This window comes from Bos mutus, chromosome 13, assembly GCF_027580195.1.
Source record: "Bos mutus isolate GX-2022 chromosome 13, NWIPB_WYAK_1.1, whole genome shotgun sequence".
NCBI classification, from domain to species: domain Eukaryota; kingdom Metazoa; phylum Chordata; class Mammalia; order Artiodactyla; family Bovidae; genus Bos; species Bos mutus.
Genome location: NC_091629.1, coordinates 39,095,960 through 39,118,299, shown reverse-complemented (window position 1 = coordinate 39,118,299; position 22,340 = coordinate 39,095,960). Strand labels below are relative to the sequence as shown.

General features: G+C 51.5%; 1 protein-coding gene across 1 annotated transcript in view; it reads left to right on the top strand.

The window, feature by feature from the left end:
- The window catches only part of NTSR1 (neurotensin receptor 1), a 49,250-nt gene extending 27,867 nt beyond the window's left edge, over nt 1-21,383 (top strand). Inside the window, exons 2-4 of the mRNA XM_005893992.1 lie at nt 15,959-16,160; nt 20,028-20,118; nt 21,134-21,383. Of these exons, the coding sequence (XP_005894054.1) occupies nt 15,959-16,160; nt 20,028-20,118; nt 21,134-21,383 (543 nt within the window). The remainder of the gene's footprint in view (nt 1-15,958; nt 16,161-20,027; nt 20,119-21,133) is intronic.
- The last annotated feature ends 957 nt before the right edge of the window (nt 21,384-22,340 follow it).

Genomic DNA, 22,340 nt, shown 5'->3' with positions numbered 1-22,340 from the left:
TCTATTTTATCTGATATGAGGATTGCTACTCCAGCTTTCTTTTATTTCCCATTTGCACTGAATATATTTTGCCATCCTCTCACTTTCAGTCTATACGTGTCTTAAGGTCTCAAGTGGGTTTCTTGCAGACAGCATATATATGGGTCTTGTCTTTGTATCCATTCAGCTAGTCTGTGTCTTTTGGTTGGAGCATTTAATCCATTTACATTTAAAGTAATTATTGATATATATGTTCCTATTGCATTTTCTTAATTGTTTGGGGTTGATTTTGTAGATCTTTTCTCCCTGTCTTGTATTTCTACATAAGTCTATTTAACATTTGTTGTAAAGCTGGTTTGGTGGTATTGAATTCTCTTAACTTTTGCTTGTCTGAAAAGCTTTTGATTTCTCCATCAATTTTGAATGAAATCCTTGCTAGGTACAGTAATCTTGGTTGTAGATTTTTACCTTTCAGTACTTTAAGTATATCCTGCCATTCCCTTCTGGCCTGCAGAGTTTCTGCTGAAAGATCAGCTATTAGGCATATGGGATTTCCCTTGTATGTTACTTGTAGCTTCTCCCTTGCCGCTTTTAATATTCTTTCATTATGTTTATTCTTTGTTAGTTTGATTAGTATGTGTCTTGGTGTGTTTCTCCTTGGGTTTATCCTGTATGGGGCTCTTTGTGCCTCTTGGACTTGATTGACTATTTCCTTTTCCATGTTGGGGAAATTTTCAACTATAATCTCTTCAAAAATTTTCTCATACCATTTCTTTTTCTCTTCTTCTTCTGGGACTCCTGTTATTGGAAAGTTGGTGCATTTGATATTGTCCCAGAGATCTCTGAAACTATTGTGTTTTTTTTTTTTTTTCATTCTTTTTACTTTATTCTGCTCTTCAGAAGTTATTTCCACCATTTTGTCTTCCAGCTCACTGATTCATCCTTCTGCTTCAGATATTCTGCTATTGATTCCTTCTAGAGTATTTTTAATTTCAGTAATTGTGTTGTCTCTGCATGTTTATTTTTTAACTCTTCTAGGTCTTTGTTAATTGATTCTTGCATTTTCTCCATTTTGCTTTCAAGGTTTTTGATCATGTTTGCTATCATTATTCTGAATTCTTTTTCAAGTAGTTTGTCTATTTCCTCTTCATTTATTTGGACTTACGTTTTTCTAGTTTGTTCCTTCATTTATGTAGTATTTCTCTGCCTTTTCATTTTTCTTTTTCAACTTATTGTGTTTAAGGTCTCCTTTTCCCAGCCTTCAAGGTTGAATTCTTTCTTCCTTTTGGTTTCTCCCCTCTAAGTTTGGTCCAGTGGTTTGTGTAAGCTTTATATAGGGTGAGATTTGTGCTGAGTTTTTGTTTGTTTGCTTGTTTGTTTTTCCTCTAATGGGGAAGGCTGAGTGAGGTGGTAATCCTATCTGCTGATGATTGGGTTTGTATTTTTGTTTTGCTTGTTGTTTTGATGAGGCGTCCTACACAGGGTGCTATTGGTGGTTGGGTGATGCCTGGTCTTATATTACAGTGATTTCCTTTGTGTGAGTTCTCACTACTTGATACCCCTTAGGGTTAGTTCTCTGGTAGTCTAGGGTCTTGGAGTCAGTGCTCCCCCTCCAAAGGCTCAGGGCTTGATCCCTGGTCAGGAACAAAGATTCCACAAGTGGTTTGTTATGGCATTAAGTAGATTAAAACAGATATGCAAAAACAGGAAACCAAAGATGAACCCCAGACAAATTGCAGTTACAAAATCAGGCAAATAACAATTAAAATAATGGAATATACACATATACATATACACCCATGAGCAAAGTCAAAACAGTCCAATAAAAATAAAGTACAATAGATTGACCCGGTGAACAAAAGACATCAAAAATTACATTTACCAGTTAAGAACAAAACTAACTACACATGGACATCACCAGATGGTCAACACCAAAATCAGATTGATTATATTCTTTGCAGCCAAAGATGGAGAAGCTCTATACAGTCAGCAAAAACAAGACCAGGAGCCGACTGTGGCTCAGATCATGAACTCCTTATTGCCAAATTCAGACCGAAATTGAAGAAAGTAGGGAAAATCACTAGACCATACAGGTATGACCTAAATCAAATCTCTTATGATTATACAGTGGAAGTGAGAAATAGATTTAAGGGCCTAGATCTGATAAATAGAGTGCCTGATGAACTATGGAATGAAGTTCATGACATTGTACAGGAGACAGGGATCAAGACCATCCCCATGGAAAAGAACTGCAGAAAAGCAAAATGGCTGTCTGGGGAGGCCTTACAAATAGCTGTGAAAAGAAGAGAAGCAAAAAGCAAAGGAGCAAAGGAAAGATATAAGCATCTGAATGCAGAGTTCCAAAGGATAGCAAGAAGAGATAAGAAAGCCTCCTTCAGTGATCAATGCAAAGAAATAGAGGAAAACAACAGAATGGGAAAGACTAGAGATCTCTTCAAGAAAATTAGAGATACCAAGGGAACATTTCATGCAAAGATGGGCACAATAAAGGACAGAAATGGTATGGACGTAACAGAAGCAGAAGCTATTAAGAGGAGATGGCAAGAATATACAGAAGAACTGTACGAAAAAGATCTTCATGACCCAGATAATCATGATGGTGTGATCACTGACCTAGAGCCAGACATCCTGGAATGTGAAGTCAAATGGGCCTTAGGAAGCATCACTATGAGCAAAGCTAATGGAGGTGATGGAATTCCAGTTGAGCTATTTCAAATCCTGAAAGATGATGCTGTGAAAGTGCTGCACTCAATATGCCAACAAATTTGGAAAACTCAGCAGTGTCCACAGGACTGGAAAAGGTCAGTTTTCATTCCAATCCCAAAGAAAGGCAATGCCAAAGAATGCTCAAACTACCGCACAATTGCACTCATCTCACACGCTAGTAAAGTAATGCTCAAAATTCTCCAAGCCAGGCTTCAGCAATATGTGAACCGTGAACTTCCTGATGTTCAAGCTGGTTTTAGAAAAGGCAGAGGAACCAGAGATCAAATTGCCAACATCTGCTGGATCATGGAAAAAACAAGAGAGTTCCAGAAAAACATCTATTTTTGCTTTATGGACTATGCCAAAACCTTTGACTGTGTGGATCACAATAAACTGCGGAAAATTCTGAAAGAGATGGGAATACCAGACCACCTGACCTGCCTCTTGAGAAACCTATATATGCAGGTCAGGAAGCAACAGTTAGAACTGGACATGGAACAACAGACTGGTTCCAAATAGAAAAAGGAGTACATCAAGCCTGTATATTGTCACCCTGCTTATTTAACTTACATGCAGAGTACACCATGGGAAACGCTGGGCTGGAGGAAGCCCAAGCTGAAATCAAGATTGCTGGGAGAAATATCAATAACCTCAGATATGCAGATGACACCACCCTTATGGCAGAAAGTGAAGAGGAACTAAAAAGCCTCTTGATGAAAGTGAAAGTGGAGAGTGAAAAAGTTGGCTTAAAGCTCAACATTCAGAAAACGAAGATCATGGCATCTGGTCCCATCACTTCATGGGAAATAGATGGGGAAACAGTGGAAACAGTGTCAGACTTTATTTTGGGGGGCTCAAAAATCACTGCAGATGGTGACTGCAGCCATGAAATTAAAAGACGCTTACTCCTTGGAAGCAAAGTTATGACCAACCTGGACAGCATGTTCAAAAGCAGAGACATTACTTTGCCAACAAAGGTCCGTCTAGTCAAGGCTATGGTTTTTCCAGTGGCCATGTATGGATGCGAGAGTTGGACTGTGAAGAAGGCTGAGCACTGAAGAATTGATGCTTTTGAACTGTGGTGTTGGAGAAGACTCTTGAGAGTCCCTTGGACTGCAAGGAGATCCAACCAGTCCATTCGGAAGGAGATCAGCCCTGGGATTTCTTTGGAAGGAATGATGCTAAAGCTGAAACTCCAGTACTTTGGCCACCTCATGCGAAGAGCTGACTCATTGGAAAAGACTCTGATGCTGGGAGGGATTGGGGGCAGGAAGAGAAGGGGATGACAGAGGATGAGATGGCTGGATGGCATCACTGAGTCGATGGACGTGAGTCTGAGTGAACTGCAGGAGTTGGTGATGGACAGGGAGGCCTGGCTTGCTGCGATTCATGGGGTCACAAAGAGTTGGACACGACTGAGTGACTGAACTGAACTAAAGCACAAACTGGAAAACAAAACTAAAGCAAGGTGCCAAGTGGGGAATAAAGCAATGAAAACAAAACTAACAAATATGTTGAGAGGAAAGGAAAGAAAGAAAAGAAAGAAAGAATAGATATGCAAAGTTAAATAGAGGTAGATGAAGAAGATTTATATACATTGAAGATTAACTAGAAGGGGAAAAGAATAGTAGGAAAGGCAAACAAAGGAATAAATGTATAAAAATATATAATAGGTTTAAGAAAATTAAAATCATAAAATAGAGAAAAGAAAAGAAAAAAAAAAACAGAAGAAGAAAGTGAAAAGGAAAAAAAGGGCCATGTCCTTTTGCTGTCCTCACATGGGTGGGCGGGCAGGGTCTCCCTGGGGCCTCTAAGCTAATCATGGGGCTCCACCCTTATGACCTCATCACCTCCCAACACATCGCCTTGGGGGTTGGGATTCAGCGGTTGGACTGGGGGACACATGTTCAGTCCAAAGCAGTTACCCTCTGTGTAGGGCTGCAACCTGGGGGTGGGAGGTGGGGTGGGTGCTCTGAGGCACTGCCCAAGGACTCCAGGCCTGGTCTCTGCTCTCCACTATTTGTAATTTTGTGAGGGACAGAGAGTGAAATGGTTAAACAATGACAAGAAAGTGGAACAGGACACAAGTCTGCCTGGGAGGGGAGGCTTTCCCCATCCTGCCCACAAACAGGTGTAAGGTGCCAATGGGAAGCACACGGCCTGGCCCAGCCCCTGACCCCCTACAGCCCAGGGTCCTCACGCCAAGCCAAGACAGTACCTCTGCCGTCCCCTTCAAGGCTGCTGTCCTGTTCCCCCATTAATTAATGTGAGGGTGAACCGAGGGTAAATGATGTAAAATAAATGAATGCACAGGCAAGAGAGGGCTGTTTGCTCCATTGTGGCCCATGAGGCTGAGGCTGCAGACCACTCCCCAGGGGTCAGGGGACACATGTCCAGGGAGCCGAGGCTCCAGTCAAACCCCATTTCTGGCTCAGAGCTTCCTTCAAAGGCATCTGGTCTAAATACCAAATTTGGACTCCATGTTCAACCGCCCTCTTGATCAGAGTCTAATTTTCAGAACCTGCTGAATATCACCCAGATTGTTCTCCTCCCTCCACAGAAACCAGAGAGTGGTGACTGTTGAGGCCCATGTTGGCTGAGGGGAAGTTTGTTTAGAAACATGTCCCCTTGGCGGTGACATGGATTGGGGAGTGTGGGGTCTGCTCAGGATCTGGGGTGCAGCAGCTGGACACCTGGAACCTGATGGTCTTCTCAGAGGCCACTTGTGGGGAGGCCAAGGCCTCAGTCATGAGGCATTTCTGTCACTGGAGTCACCACCTGGGTCTTCCTGAGCCAACGTCACCAAACCACATCGGTCCCCTCACCCACGCACAGTCAAGCCAGTCCAGTGACAAGGAAAGTGTAGTGTTTACTGGTGGCACCAAACCCAGAGTCCAGGGCAGCTGGGGCTGAAAAAGCCTGAACTCTCTGATGGGTTTCAGGGGAGCATTTTAAAGGCTGGCTGAGAGGAGGGGTGGGCATCACAGGGTGTGTGATCAGCTCCTGTACAGTTCTCTGATCTCTGGTTGTGCGGAGGTGCTGGAGCGGGGCCACTGGGGTTCAGGTTATCAGTCCTCCAGCTCCAGGAGGCTTGGGGGCTATGAGTGTGAGATCCTCAAGTAGTTGCCATCTTCATCTCCTTTCAGCATCTGTGCCACAACTTGGAAATGTGCATCAGATACTATTATCTGGTGCTTCAGAGATGAGCTAAAACAGAGGATGTGAGGGGGTTGCCTCAAGAAGGCTTCCCTGGTGGCTCAGCAGTAAAGAATCCACCTGCCAATGCAGGAGACAAGGGTTCAATCACAGAATAGGAAAGATCCCCTGGAAGAAGAAATGGCAACCCACTCCAGTATTCTTGCCTGGAGAATCCCATGGAAAGAGGAATCTGGCAGGCTGCAGTCCATAGGGTCACAAAGAGTCAGACATGACTGAGCAACTAACCCTTTCAGGAAGAGCTCAGAGTGTCCTGCTTGGTTGCACCAAAGGGCTAAACAGGACCAGACATGGAAGACAGCTGTGCACACATGCAGCTCACACACATATATACCCACATAGACACGCATAGACATGCATAGACATACAGACACGCATGCACAATACGCCCACTGAAGTGTGACTGGTGTCTGGGGGCTCGAGGGAGGACAGCTCAGACACCGTCGCAGCATGGACCCCTTGCAGGATGCCAGGCGCTCATCTCGACCTGAGCTCACCTGCATGGGCCCCTCTTGCCATCCCCTCTCGCGGTTAATTTCACAGTCACTTAAGCTCATTCAGCAGCCAGCTCTCCTCTGTCAAGCTTTAATTACATGTTGCTGGTTTTTCAAGTCAGACCCACAGGTTAGATTTGCTGGTTCATAGGAAATACAGGCAAAAGAGCCCCACCCTTCTGCCCACCCCTCTTTCTGTGTAGTGTGACTGGAAGGATGGGACATCACAGGTGGTATCCAGTTACCTTTATGAAACCAGTCCCCTCCTGGCCAGCCAGCTGCTGGCAACCTGTCCCTAGGAACAGAGTCTACAAAGAAATTTAAAAAACAGTCCCCAAGTTCTGGGGTCAGACAGTCCAGTCAAATGACACAAATGATCCCTGTCCAACATTCCCACCGCATCCCCCTGTCTCCACAGGACTTCTTGTCAGTACTTGGGGGGTAAGGGCCTGTGAAAAGTTGAGGAGGGGAACTTCAGATAAACAAAGGAGGGTGCTGGAACATTCCAGAAGAGACACAGAGCCTGTCCCTGCTCCTCCATCCATGGCCCCTGGGCTGGGAGGGAGCCAGCTGCCCACGTGCATCTCCAGGTAATAGTCTGAGTCACAGCCACCTCGAGTTACTGTGAGGAAAGAAAGGGCTGATGAGCCTTGAGTGGGGCATCAGTAAGCCTCTCACAGTCCCTGTGAGCTGCTGACCTGCCTCTCAAGAGAGCGAAGCTCCCCTGGGCACCAATCAGCACCCACTCTGACCCCGGCCCTCAGGATCAGACTGTCAATAGTGCTCCAGGCACCCAGGGCCTGGGTCACGCAGGGTCCTTCTGCAGCTGGGGACCGGCCTGGGCTGCCTCCATCCCCTGGTCCTCCAGGTGGACCAACCACCCTGTGTTTATAGGCAGGAGGCAGGTCCAGTCTGAGAAGGGCACGTGCTTGGGTTGCCTGGCCCAGCCCCAGCCTGGGTGGCTCTGTTCTTTGCTCTGCTTCTAGAAATAGAAATCACCCTTCAGGACCCCCACACACACATGCAAAGGGCGGAGAGCCACGCATACCTGGGCCACCCACAACACGCAAAAGCCAAGCCTGTTCCCTGTTGCAGAGGGCCCTGCATGGCCATGAGGAGGATAGTGCAGTGGACCCCATGTGGTCACGCAGCCAGGAGTTTCTTGGGGGTGGAGGAAGAGTGGTCTTCATCAGATACGGGTGTGGGAGAAGGAACTTCAGGATGCCGGCCAGCCCCCTCCACCCCGGGTGTTCCCTCTCACTTCACTGATGGAAGTGAAGTGATCCTAGAGTGCAGGGCAGCCAGGCCCACCCGCACTGGTGGGGGCTGAGTGGAGTGGGAGTGCAGGACCCCACCATCACTTCTAAGGCACCCTCCCTCCTCATCACAGCCATCCAGGTGGGAGCCCCAGGAGGCCTGGCTGAGGGAACCTCTGTGTCATTTCCCAGGGTCAAGCCCAGAGCACAGGGTGCCCCCCATGCCCAGGGGTTGGTCAGCTTGGGAGAAAACTAGAGCCAAACACTGGTTGAGTGGGGTCTAGGGGGACGTGGATGACCGCTCTCAGGCCCCCTCCCTGACACCAGCCACTCGGCTCCAAGTCCACCATAATCAGATTGCCCTAAGCAAGGACAGAGCTCTAATTCTATTGAGAGGAGCCAAGACTCAGAGTTCAGGGCCTGATGTCCACGGGGAGCACAGTGACCACACGCCAGTGGACAGTAATTTGAAATTGGGAAGGAACAGGATATTTGCTGAGCTGCCCACACAATTACATGACCAGAAAACACTAAAAATTGTGGAGCTGGAGAATCAGCTGCCAGTGAACTCAAGGTAGGGCCACTCCCACTGGCCCTGGAGGTGGAGGACAGGGTGAGGGACAGTCATACTGCAGTGGGGACACCACTCCTTCCTGGTAATCCCTTTCTGGAATACACGGACACCAGTTTGGACCCCGGTCTCAACAGCACAGTGGTGCCCAGTCCTACAGGACTCACTCTCCAGCACAGCTGGGGAGTTTGCTCATTTCCACAGAAATCCACTCCCCACATCCACTGGCCCTGCTGCTGCTGCTGCTGCTAAGTCGCTTCAGTCGTGTCCGACTCTGTGTGACCCCATAGACGGCAGCCCACCAGGCTCCCCATCCCTGGGATTCTCCAGGCAAGAACATTGGAATGGGTCGCCATTTCCTTCTCCAATGCGTGAAAGTGAAGTCGCTCAGTCGTGTCTGACTCTAGCGACCCCATGAACTGCAGCCTACCAGGCTCCTCCGTCCATGGGATTTTCCAGGCAAGAGTGCTGGAGTGGGGTGCCATTGCCTTCTCTGCCACTGGTCCTAGAGGCTCTCAGTTAAGACCAGGCCCCCAGGTTTTCCTGGCTTGGAGCCGAGAGCATTCTCTGATGGCTAAGTTCCTTCAAGGTGCACACAGAACCTCCAAAACAGGTGTAGAGTTGGCACCACTGGTGATCCTGAGTCAAGTTGTGGTCCCACACAGCAGGAAAACACAAACAGGAGGCTTGGCAATGACCACAGGAGCTCGTGTGTGGATAGTGGGGTAACAGCAGTCAGTTTTTACTGCCTGGGAGCTGCCCTGCAAGGCAGGCTTTGTTGCCATTGTGGTGTGAAGTATGGGTCGGGATAAGACCATGATTCCATGTAGATACCCAGGTGACCACCAAGGTACCTTCCTGCCCACATGCACAGAGGTAGGGCCAGGCCCAGGGTTAGGCCTCCATCCCCTGCCCTGTGCCTGTCCCAGTCAAGGACTTTTCCAGCCCTGCTGGTGGCTAATCAGCAGACATCCCACTGGTCTGAATATTCTCATGGGCTTTTTAGCCAAGAGGTGTTTGAAAACATGGCAAACAAGCCTCTAGCCCACAGATGGTTTTGAAGCAGTTTTGAGAGGGGCTGGAATCACTGGAATGTGACTTGCCACCCCAGCTTCCACACCCAGAGTGATGAATGCCCCCACCAGCTCACAGCCAAGTCCAGGCCCCAGCACCTCGCCTGTGTGCTGCTGAGGGCAGGAGTCCTGTCCTCTTTCCTTGAGGAGGAGCACGGCTGACCCAGCAAGGGTGGAGGGGCAGGGGTGGTAAGAGGCCATTTCCCTAATCCAATTGAGGGTCTCCTGGAGCCGGGCTGGTGCCAGCACTGCAGCGCAGCCAGAGCAGACAGGATGTGACTACCCAGGAGGGGCGGGGGATGGGGGAGGAGGTAGCATATCTCCGTGGCTCCAGCACTCAAGAGGACAAAGACTCGCACAGACAGAGCTGCTGCCTGCGTAGGCAGTGGGGCAGTTGGTAAGGCTCCTGTAGAGGTTTACAGGCTGCTCACCTGCCCCTCATCAGAGGTCACAAAGAGTCTAGGAGCAGTGAGGACAGTGTGGAGTGTTCCTGATGGCCCCTGCCCCAAGCTGGCCCTACTCCCCCGACCCAGGCCCTCCCCAGCCCAATCTCTCTATCTCTCCCCACCAGGCCAGCGGCCAGTGGGCACTGTCCATGGTGCTGAACCCCGAGGCTCTCTGGGGCTCGAGCATTCTGTTCACTCTGAGTCGCTGGTGACCCTGGTCCACCCTCTCCCAGAAATTCCAAGCCAGAAGATGAGCATGAGAACCAGAGTGGAGCAGAGGGGAGACCAAAGAAAGAGAGAGTGATGGATGGAGGTTCAGTCCTGAAAGGAGTCATGGCCTTTGCACTAGAAAGTGTGCTCAAATTTCTGCAGTTACCCAAAGTGTCCCCTCTGGGAATCTGGGGTGGGGCGTGCCCCCCTCCCCAAGGCTTTACAGATGAGAATGAGGTCCCTCCACTTGCCCACAACCAGTGGGTGCTCTGTTCACTTACTCTCTGCTCACAGACCAGCCCCACGATGGAGGTGAGCGCCGGGATGCAGGTCAGACTGGGTCTGGGCTTTGTCTTCTGTAAAATGAGAGTAGCAGTAGCTTCTCCATGCATACTCCACAAGGTGACCCGTGCACAGCACTAAGTGTGGGTCTGGCTGGTGGAATGCATCTGTCAAGGGTTATGATGTGTATCATCTAGAAAGTGGAAGTTAGATGGACTTAGAATGTCCTCTTTTATACTGAGCCAAATTCTGGTACTGGAACCATCTAACGCTGAGGGACTGCACTGTGAGGAACAAGACCAGTGGCCGAGCAGTCAAGCTAAGCCCAAGGTGCACCCAATCTATGGAGCCCCCTCTCCAAGATGCTCTTTCAGGCACTAAGATGAGTAACTTGGTGCCTGAGCAGCACAGGCAATTCTGGGGGAGGCTCAGACGCTCTGCTCTGCGGTCAGCACTGACCTGACCCACAGAGCAGCGGGCCTCGATGTTGGTCTGTCTTCTCTCCCAGACTTTTGTCTGCTGTGGACCGTGCACCCTCTTGGAGGGGTTCCAGCAGTGTCTGGAGTATCTGGGGGCCACTGAGATGAGGGATGATAGAGGGCAGTCACCCCAGATGGTGTCGGCCCCAGGAGATTCTGGGTTGTGTCACCTGGAAGGACCTTTCTGCCATCCCAGACCCAGTGTCCTGCCCCTGATGTGAGAGTGGATGTGCTGAGATCTGGTCCCCTCCACCTACAACACTCCACCCCAGGGAGGCAAGAGGGGTGTGTGGTTGGCGTGTCGCCATGGGTACAGGACCTGGGCAGCTGCCACAGGTCGCACATTCATTCAATTCATTAATTTCATTTAAGGTCAAGAGGACATGCCCGGAGGCCCCAGCTCCCAGCCCTCTCCCTGGGTTGGCCTCTGTTAGGCTTCTCTCCAGGGAGCCGCCTGGTGTTGAGCTGGCCTCTTACTCCACAGAGAAGCCAGCTGCTCTGTTCCTGCTCTCCTCACTAAACCATGACGTTGGCCCTCCCTCTCGGTCATTCTCTGTCTTGACAGTGCCCTGTGGTGTGGATACATCATAACTCATCAAGAAGCCCAGGCAGTGGATGTTGAAGATGTTCTGGGTTCTTGCTTTCTGAGCAAGGCTGTGCTGAGTGATGGTGACAGACAGGGACCCTGGAGTGACTTACATCACTGTTCTGCCTTTGGCAGTGGCCAAGGAGAGGGGAGGGCTTCCAACTAGGGGAGGTGCTAGTGGTAAAGAATCTGCCTGCAATGCAGAAGACATGGGTTTGACCTGTGAGTTTGGCTCAGATGGTGAAGCGTTTGCCTACAATGTGGGAGACCCAGGTTTGATCCCTGGGTCAGGAAGACCCCCTGGAGAAGGAAATGGCAACCCATTCTAGTACCTTTGCCTGGAAAATCCCATGGGCACAGGAGCCTGGTAGGCTACAGTCCTTGGGGTCACAAAGAGTCGACACACGACTGAGCGACTTCACTTTCACTTTTTCCTGAAGGAAGGCAAAGCAACCCACGCCAGTATTCTTGCCTGGAGAATCCCATGGACAGAGGAGCCTGGCAGACTGCGGTCCATAGGATTGCACAAGTAGGATACAATAAAGCAACTTAACAAGGATGCATGCACAAGGGGAGGGGACTTTCAGCATTTGCTGGGTGAGGAGGGTTTGTTCCCCGAGGTTAGAAGGAGGTGGTCCCTAAACCCTGGGCCTGACTGGGCTGGTCGCCTGCTGGAAGTGACCTCTGCCCAGTCAAAGAGGCCATCCCAGTGGCTCCACAGTGGAAGTTCAGACAGGAAGTCCCTTCTCTCCACCTCCCCTGTCCCCCGCAGCTTCAGAAGCTGCTGCACAAGCTACTGGGTTTTGCCAACACCCTGAGCAGTGTTTTGCACCTTCCCACTCACCACGGGCTGCTTGCTGAGCTGTGAAGCTTGGGAGTCCAGAGGCCAGCTCTTTACTAAACACAATGGGATCAGTCAGGGGGAGACAGGTGGCACAAAACCAGCTATGGCTTCTCAGAGAAAGAGTGCACAGGACAACAGCCTTGATGGGGGTGGCAGAGGAGTTGTGTTGGCATGAGGACCCTGGGCTGTGGAGGGCCAGGGGCCGGGCCAGGCCATGTGCTTCCCATTGGCACCTTGTACCTGTTTGTGGGCAGGTTGGGGACAGCCTCCCCTCCCAGACAGACTTGTATCCTGTTCCACTATCTTATTATTGTTTAACCATTTCACTCTCTGTCCCTTACAAAATTGCAAATGCTGGAGGGCAGAGACCAGGCCCGGAGTCCTCAGGCAGTGCCTCAGAGCACCCACGCCGCCCCCTCTTGCCCCAGGCTGCAGCCCTAGTCCTGGGTAACCCAGCGTGAATTCTGCTTCTGGCCCTGAGCCTGGAACTGTCATTGTCTCCCTGTTAGTGATGGGAACGCTGAGGCCAACATTCCCCTCTGGGACTGCCTGAGGTCAAAGCTAACCAGTGGACAGGTCAAGGGTCCTGCAACTTCTTGGTGGTCCTGCCCAACTCAGGAGTTTTCAGCTCAGGGGTGCAGACCCCCAAGGAGGAGGGGGGACAGGGAATCATCTCAACATGTCACTCAGAAGACCGTCCGCCCCCAAGAAGGCTGCCCGGTGTAGTTGGAGCTTGCCTAGTGGTCATTCGAGGTTGTGGCAGAGTGTGCCTGGCTACCATCTCAGAAAAGATGGGCTCTGAGGTGGAGACGGGCAGCTGCCCTGCACCAGGACCCGGGCCCTCCAGCTCTGCACACTGTGCCCTCCTGGCTCCCTGGGGCAGGGGTCTGGTCCTGTTCTCCACACCCTATCGCCTGAAGTGAGAGGCAAGAGGGCAGGGCCATAGTTGTAGGAGTGATTGCAGGGTACAGTGGGGCAGGAATTTCTCCTGGGACTGAGAGAATTTTTTCCCACCACTTAACTTTTATAGCAGAATTTTCCAGCAGTGCCTAAACTACTTTGTTTTTTTTTTTTAATTCCAATAGTATATCATGACAGTAAAAATTTCATAATTTCTTCTAGCAGACTTGTGGCTTTTATTTCCGTGTTCTAATCTTTGCTTGATCTTGATTTGTGTGTGTGTGTGTGTGTGAGGGAGAGAGAGAGAGAGATCTCTGTGAGTCAGAGTACCCATTCCAGGAACTCATTCAGGTTGTCTTAAGGGCAATAAAGGAATATTTATTTTGCACAAGAAGGACTGAAAGTCCAGGAAGGATGACTGCAGGCAGAGCTGGATCCAGGAGCTCAGTGTCCCCAGGGTGCTTTCCTTTCCCCTGTTGTGGGAGTTTCACTGTTAGGCAGGTCCTTCCCTCAGAGGTGAGAAAAGAGTGTCAATGGCCACAAAAGCAGTTTCCTACTCAGCAGCCTCCCAACCCTCAACCTGAGGTGAGGTCTCTCCTGAACATCAGGTCTGGGGCTGTTCTCAGAGGACAAGTGTGACTGGTGCAGAGGCGAGCATGCACCCTGCATTTGTCCAGAGTACCCACCTGGGCCTTATGGAATGTGCCATTGTTCAGGAATCCGGGAGGGGTGGGTGGTTCCTGGGCAGCAGAGGGAGGTCCTGGGAAGGGACAGTGGATGCAGCAGGCCCTGAGCGTCTACCCCTAGCTCTGCAGCCTGTCACCACCTTCCCCCGCTGTTTGGACGCCACCTCCACCATCTACCATGTTTGCCTCCTTGGGAACATTTTGGGCCTCTCTTGCTCCCCTGAGTTATTTGCACCAAACAAATCTTGTGCCGTCTTTGTTAGTGAGCTCCCATAGTGAGTAAGGCCTCCCTGCTGACCTGCCATCCTTCCCTCCAGAAGTGTCCTGGCCACTGTTACACTGTTTTTTCCGGTTGAATTTTAGAGTCTGCCTTTCTATCCCCACATGGTCTCGTGTGTCACTGGGACAAACGTACAGATGAGGCTAAGGCTGAGCCCTCCACACCTGGGCATCTCTGTCTGGAAGGAAAGCCCCAGCTGCTCTTCCTCTCTGCTCTGTGTCTCCTGTGGCCGCACTTCCGGTGTTTCCTTGACGGCTTGCACAGGGCTGAGCAGACTCACTCCTCTTTGCTTGTAGCTGGGAGTGGGCTGCTCCCTTGTTCCCAGAAGTGGGGTGTAGAGTGCAGAACTGGGTGAAGCCTGAGCCCCCATCCATGCTGGGAACCATGGCAAAATGAAGCAGACCCCTAGCACCCCCACAGTCCAGGCTGGAGGGGCAGGAGTAGCCTAGGGAAGGCACCCCCTCTTCCTGCACCAGGAGGAAGCCCCTGCTGGCCAAGCCTCATCCTCAAACCTCTAGTGGGGGGCTTCAGTGCTGGGGCCCTCACCCCACCCTGGAACCTCAAGGTCAGTGCCTGGACTTCTTCCAACTCAGGGATCCGCCAGGGCCTCAGACCAGACCCTGCAACCCACCAGCCTGGACCCTGGTCCACTGCTCGCAGACCCCCATATATGGCTGTTTCACTGTCTGTGCTCAGTGAGGTGTGGTATTTCAAATGTTTTGACATTTAAAATCTGTGTTGGATACATTTGTTTTGTTAAATTATACCTGGCTGTAGTGACTCATGGGAGTTGATTTGTCTCCTGGGCCTGCACCCCTACCCAGCCCCCAGCCACAGCTGCCCCTTGGCTTCACCAGCCCCTCATCGTCCAAGTCTCCAGACCTTTCCCCCAAGCTCGGTGGGGCTGAGCACTCAAAAGACAGAGCCAAATGCAATTTTACACCAGAGGGTGTTACTCCCCTCTTCCCTTATAGCTCAGAAGGTGAAGAATCTGCCTGCAATGCAAGAGACCCCAGTTTGATCCCTGGGTTGAGAAGATCCTCTGGAGAAAGGAATGGCAACACCTTCCAGTATTCTTGCATGGAGAATCCCATGGACAGAGGAGCCTGGCAGGCTACAGTCCATGGGATCACAAGAGTTGGACATGACTTGGTGACTAAACCACCACCACCACTGGGAGGTGATTTGGGACCATGGGAGACCTGCTCCCCATCACTGGTCAGGGTCACACACATCCACTGGAGGTTTGTGTCCCTATTGGGAACAACAGCACTTTCTCAGAGAGGCCACAGACTCTCGGGCTGGGCAGGTGCCTGAGAAGGTGGGTCAGCCTAGTATTGCCAAAGGGCCGGGCTCTGGCTCAAGTTCAGGTCTGAGCCGGTGATTTCAGCAAGACCCTTGGCACCTGGAGAGTCGGTCTCCCCAGAGGCCAAGAGAGGTGGAAGATAGAGGAGACAACAGGAAGTGCTCTTCAATGCGCTGAGAGGCAGTGGGCAACGGGGCAGTAGGCAGGGTCCTTGCTCTGTGTCCTAATGTGAGCTGTCCACATGCAGGATGAGGGACGCTGGGTGGGCCGTGCTGAAGAGAGGTCAGGTAGGGCCGCATCCTTGTCCAGACCTGGAAATGCAGAGCCTAGACCCTCACCACACCCGGGATGCTCCAGGCTGGGCCCTGTGCTGGGGGTTCCTTGAGGTGGCAGAGAGGCCACGGACCCTCAAGCCAGCCAGCAGAGCTGGCCTGGAGATGGGCAGACCCAGCTACTCCCACCTCCAGCCCCTGAACCTGGGCCGGTGGACGGGCGAGCACCAGGGCACATCCCTGCCTGGGGCTCAGGGACACCCTCCTCTGTCTCTCTGAGGGCCAGGGGGCAGGTGGGCCCCAGGGTGCGTCCCCACCCGTCTCAGAGCCACCCTCCTCCCTCTCACGCAGATCAACACCTTCATGTCCTTCGTGTTCCCCATGGTGGTCATCTCCTTCCTGAACACCGTCATCGCCAACAAACTGACCGTGATGGTCCGCCAGGCCGCTGAGCCGGGCCAGGTGTGCACCGTCGGGGGCCAGCACAGCTCCTTCAGCATGTCCATCGAGCCCGGCCGGGTCCAGGCCCTGCGCCACGGCGTCCGGGTCTTACGTACGTAACTTCTGGGCCCTGGGGTGGGTGTGGGGGTGAGCTTGGTACCACAAACAGGGAGGTCTAGAGAGCTGGGGAACCGAGCGTGCCAGGCCGAGGCTTGGGGTGCCAGTTGCTCCAGGGATCGGGCTGTTCTTCATTTACTACTCGTCCACCCACTCACCAATTAGTAAGCCTCCTCGTGGCTTTAAATCAGGTAGTTTGCTCACAAAGCCAGGGCTGCAGAATTGGGGTCCCCATGCATGCTAGGCCAGCTGGAAAGGCTAGAGGTACCGTCCCCCCTCACAGGTTCTAACAGGGCATCCTGAAATCCTGGAGGGTCAGGTGGAGTGGACCCTCTGTTTCTGTGAGTTGTGAGGGTCCTGCCTCCATCCCTCTGTCCCTGGCCTGGTCTGGGCCTGCAGATGGCATCATGACGAAGGGTCCTCAAAACTACCTACCCCTCCCCACTGTCTTGAGGCAGCCCCAGCTCACTCAGCCCCCCAGAGCACCCACCCCCACCTTCCATTGGTCCCAGCAGCCCCCCTCCCATCTCCCTCCCTGCCCCGGCTGCCAGCCCCTCACCGTCTGCAGCCACTGGTCTTGAGAGGAAAAGGTCCCAGCAGCTCTACCCAACAGGAACATGATGCCTGCAGGCCCCACATGAGATGTTAAATGGTCCAATAACCATGTTTTGAAACAGGTAAAATTCATTTTGTTCATTTATTACTCCAGTATTTCCCAGATATGATCATCTCTGCCTCCATCTGCATCCTGTAAGTGATAGGAGAGTTACTTCGGGTGTGTTTAGCCCTCGGCCTGGCTCGGCTCCCTGCAGCCTGGTGTCGAGTGACCAGCAGGCAGTGTCCAGCAGGCAAGGCCACAGCATCTGTATCTGCTGTGTGTGGATAGGCTTTCTGGAACTCCTGGTGTCTCCAACCCCTGTTTTCTGCTGCTTCCAGCAGGCAGCTCCCTTGTCAGGGCCTCCCAACCCCAGGCCTGCGGTCTCCAGAGACCTCCCAGTGTGGGTCTCAGGGCCTGTGGGGTCAGGACAGCAGCCAGGGTGTGGGCCCCAAACCCAAGACCTCCACAGATCCTTCTACAACCCCAAGACAATGACATTATCTCAGGGACCACGCTTCTCTCTTCCCCAAGACAGCATAGTCAGCCCCAAGTTTTCCCAAGCAGTTGGCTTTTTATTGCTCTCTTTTTCGTTCTGGTAAAATATACCCAACATAAAATTTACCATTTTGACCATTTTAAGTGCGCAGTTTGGCAGCTGTGTAGACAATCATATCACTATGGGGCCATCACCACCATCCCTTTCCGCCTTGTAAAATTGCAACTTTTCCCATTAGTAACAAGCTCTCACCACTCCCCCAGCCCCTGACAACCACCTTCTACTTTCAGTCTCTATGAATTTGACTCCTCTAAGGAGCTCATATAAGTGGAATCATACAGTATTTGTGGATTTTGTGACTGGTTTATTCATGTGATGTAGTAGCCTCAGGGTTCATTCACCTTGTAGCCTGTATCAGAATTTCCTTTCTTTTTAAGGCTGAATAATATCCCACTGTATGCAAGGACCACATGTTTATCCATTCTCCATTGATTTCAGCTCCTGTGAATAGTGCTATGAGATGCTGGTATCTGAGTTCCTGCTTTCAGTTATGTATATATATCAGTTCAGTTCAGTTCAGTCGCTCAGTTGTGTCCGACTCTTTGCGACCCCATGAATCGCAGCACGCCAGGTCTCCCTGTCCATCACCAACTCCCGGAGTTCACTGAGACTCACGTCCATCGACTCAGTGATGCCATCCAGCCATCTCATCCTCTGTCGTCCCCTTCTCCTCCTGCCCCCAATCCCTCCCAGCATCAGTCTTTTCCAATGAGTCAACTCTTCGCATGAGGTGGCCAAAGTACTGGAGTTTCAGCTTTAGCATCATTCCTTCCAAAGAAATCCCAGGGCTGATCTCCTTCCGAATGGACTGGTTGGATCTCCTTGCAGTCCAAGGGACTCTCAAGAGTCTTCTCCAACACCACAGTTCAAAAGCATCAATTCTTCAGTGCTCAGCCTTCTTCACAGTCCAATTCTCACATCCATACATGTATATACATACACACACACACACACACACACACACACACACACACACACACACACACACACACACACACACACACACACGCCCTGGAGTAGAATTGCTGAATCACATGGTCATTTCTGGGTCGGGAAGATCCACGGGAGAAGGGATAGGCTACCCACTCCACTATTCTTGGGCTTCCCTTGTGGCTCAGCTGGTAAAGAATCCTCTTGCAATGCTGGATACCTGGGTTGGATCCCTGGGTTGAGAAGACCCCTTGGAGGAGAGAACAGCTTCCCACTCCAGTATTCTGGCCTGGAGAATTCCATGGACCATATAGTCCATCAGGTTGCAAAGAGTCGGACACAACTGAGCGACTTTCACTTTCACAGTACTTTCTCATGTTTAATTTTTTGAATTAGAAAATATTTTTAAACAGCCATACTATTTTCTCAAGTGGCTGCACCATTTTACATTCCCACCAATGTTGCAAAAAAGTTCTAGTTTCTCCATATCCTCCCACAAATTACTATTTTCTGGGGTTTTACTATTTTTTATAATAGTCATCCTATTGGAATATGCTGCTGCTGCTGCTGCTGCTAAGTCGCTTCAGTTGTGTCCGACTCTGTGCAACCCCATAGACGGCAGCCCACCAGGCTTCCCGTCCCTGGGATTCTCCAGGCAAGAACACTGGAGTGGGTTGCCATTTCCTTTTCCAATGCATGAAAGTGAAAAGTGAAAGTGAAGTCGCTCAGTCATGTCCGAGTCCAGCGACTCCATGGGTTGCAGCCCACCAGGCTCCTCCATCCATGGGATTTTCTAGGCAAAAGTACTGGAGTGGGGTGCCATTGCCTTCTCCAATTGGAATATGAGGCAGTATCTTATTGTAGCTTTGATTTGCTTTTCCTGGGTGATCAGTGGTGTTGAGCATCTTTTCATGTGCTTATTGCATATTTGTATCTCTTCTTTGGAGAAATGTCTATTCAAGTCCTCTGCCCACTTGTGAATTGGGTTGCTTGAGTTTTGTTGTTGAGTTTTCCATATATCCAGGATATTAATCCCTTATCAGATGTGAAGCAAACATTTTCTCCCATCTGTAGGTTGTCTTTCCACTTCGTCAATTGTATCCTTTAATACAGTTTTTAAATTTTTATCCAAATTATTTTTTCCCTTTGTTGTCCTTGGTGCCATCACCAAGAAATGATTTTCAAATCTATTGTTGTGAAAATTTTGTTGTATCTTTTCTTCTAGGAATTTTATACTCTTAACTCTTATGTTTAGATCTCTGATCCACTGTGAGTTAATTTTTGTGGATGGTGTGAGATTAGGGTCCAGCTTCATTTTTTGTATGTGGGGATCCAGTTTTCCCAGAGCATTTGTTGAAAAGAGTCCTTCCCGCTTGATCTTGGTACCCAATAGAAAATCATTTGAGCTTTCTGGAAACTGGAAGGGCTTATTTCTGGACCGTCCATTCTGGCCCATGAGTCTACACATCTGTCCTTATGCCCTTACCACTCCATTTGGATGACTGTAGCTTTGTGGGTGGTTGGGGAGTTTGCAGTCAGGAGGGATGAGTCCTCCAGCGTTGTTTTTTCTCAAGACTGTTTTGGCTATTCAGCATCCATTGAAATTCCCAATGAGTTCTTTTACTTCTACAAAAAACTGTCATCAGGACTTACACAGAAGTTGCACTGAACCCGTAGATATGTTGTAGTACAGGCATCTCAACAGTATTGGGTCTTCCAGTCCGTGGGCACAGGACCTCTCCCTCCAGCTCTCTGAGGCCAGTGTCTCCATGTCTCAGGTGCCGTGGTCATCGCCTTCGTGGTCTGCTGGCTGCCCTACCACGTGCGACGCCTCATGTTCTGCTACATTTCAGACAAACAGTGGACCCCGTGAGTACAGGAGGCAGGGACAGAGGGGGTGAGGCTCAGGCCGGGGGCGTGCTCCCCAAAACAAGTGGGACTGGGGCACTGAGAGGGGCCGCTCAGGGTAGGGGTGGGAGTCAGTGTCCCCCAGCATGTGCTCGGGCATGGCTGTGATGGGTTGGGGGGGACAAAAGGCTGTGGAGGGACAGACACCCCTGGAAGCTGCTTCAGAAAAGGAAAGCAGGTCCTAAGATGATCAGCAGGTTTGGGGGAGTCTGGAGAGTGAAAGGAAGGGCTGGTCCTGCTGGCTGTGGGTGGAGAGATAGCAACCTTCAGGGTCCCTGGACCACTCCCACCCCCAGCCTGGAGGAGTCATCCACCAGGAGGACCCGGGGCTCCAAGAACATCATGCTCATGCTGTTATGTTCGGGCACTGGCCTTCCCATGACAGCAGTCTGAACCCTGCTGGGTGAGCTCCTCTGCACAGCAGGGCTCCAGGTCAAGGGTCATGGGCTTTTCCAAGTGACAGGGAGCCACTGGGGAGGGTACAGCTAGGCTGAATGAGGAGAAGGTTCAGGGCGTGGAGCATAGCCCCAAACACAGGGTTTCTGAGATTCAGGGCTGCCAGGTGAGGGTGTGAGGTCCCTGTGCATGGAGGAAAGCAAGTTGAGGTGAGGTACACAACTGTCTGAGCTGTATGGAGGGGCTCCTACCCTGGCTGTTTCATTAAGGCCAGGCCCCAGCTGAGCCTGGCAGCCCTGGGGTGACTGGGATCTTGGACAGGAAGGGCACATCCACAGGCAGCAGGGAAAAGTGGAGACTGTGGCCAAGGTAAGCTGCACACCCTGCCTTGGGAGGGTGGCCGCAGCTCAGCTCAGCAGCTCAGCTCAGCAGCTCAGCTGACCGGTGCTGGGCAGAAGTGTATACAGAACAACCTCTCAAGAGAAACCAGAGTCCTGAAGATTATTATGAAATATCCCCACGTTGGCCAGGGCCGCCCTGTGTGTCTGGGCCCACCGACCTGAGTGTTCTCTCCCCGCAGGTTCCTCTATGACTTCTACCACTACTTCTACATGCTGACCAACGCCCTCTTCTATGTCAGCTCCACCATCAACCCCATCCTCTACAACCTCGTCTCTGCCAACTTCCGCCAGATCTTCCTGTCCACCCTGGCCTGTCTCTGTCCCCTGGGGGGCCGCAGGAGGAGGGGGCCAGCCTTCTCGAGGAAGGCCAACAGTGTGTCCAGCAACCACACCTTCTCCAGCAACGTCACCCGGGAGACATTGTACTAGCACGAGGCAGGCTGGGAGGGCGCTGGGAGGGGACCAGGATGGGGTCACTCAGCCTCCACCCCCATCCACTCAGCACCTGGGAGCTGGAGGGAGTCATCCCAGGGCCTGCTCCCGGGCATCCAAGATCCAGGACCCAGCACCCATATCCCAGAGGCCCCATTTCTTTTCAGCTTCTCCTCTCTCCCTACCACCTCCCTCCTCTCCTCTTTGAAAGCAAGAGAGATTGCTCTCCTCCCAGATCTAAAAATGGCCTTTAATGAGGAGAAATTTGTGTTGGGTGACAGGCAGTCTTCTTTGTTCTCAAACTAATGGATGTTTAGGGAGAAAAAAATGAAAGGGGCAGATCAAGGCAGGCCGCTGGGCAGCCCAGTTGACATTGGAGGGCAGTGACCCCAAGAGCTGGCACTGAGAAGAGCCCGGCAGGCAGGATCACCGCAGGCCTGGTGCCACCGAGGGCCTCTGTCATACCTCTGGTCAGCTCAAGACCAAGTCAGCCCGTTGTGCAGCAGGCATTCAACACCCCCTCCAAGGTGGTGTCACAGGAAGCTTTGATGCCACCAGAGGGCTGGAGTCAGCTTGCCATCGCCCAGCCCTGGGCCTCCCCATCCTCGCATGTCCTCCGCTGGCCAAGGCGGCAAAGCCCTGCAGGGATACCTCGGGCAGCTCAGCCTCCCAGGTCTCCATTCTGACTCTGCAAAAACAAGGCCAGGTCCGTGGGGTCCTGGTGGCCCAGTCCAGGACAGGGACATCCCCACGCACTCTCATTTCTGCTGTCCAGCTGAGCTCCTGCAGCCCTGGCTCCGAGCTGCTTCAGGGTGGACACCCAAGGTGGAGGAGGGTCGACCAGGTCTCCAAGAAATGCCAGCCCTGGGGCCATAGGTGAAGAGGAGGAGCCACAGGTACAGGCTGCCTGCTGGCCAGCAGCCAGGCAGAGACCGAGACTCGTCCGTCATGCCT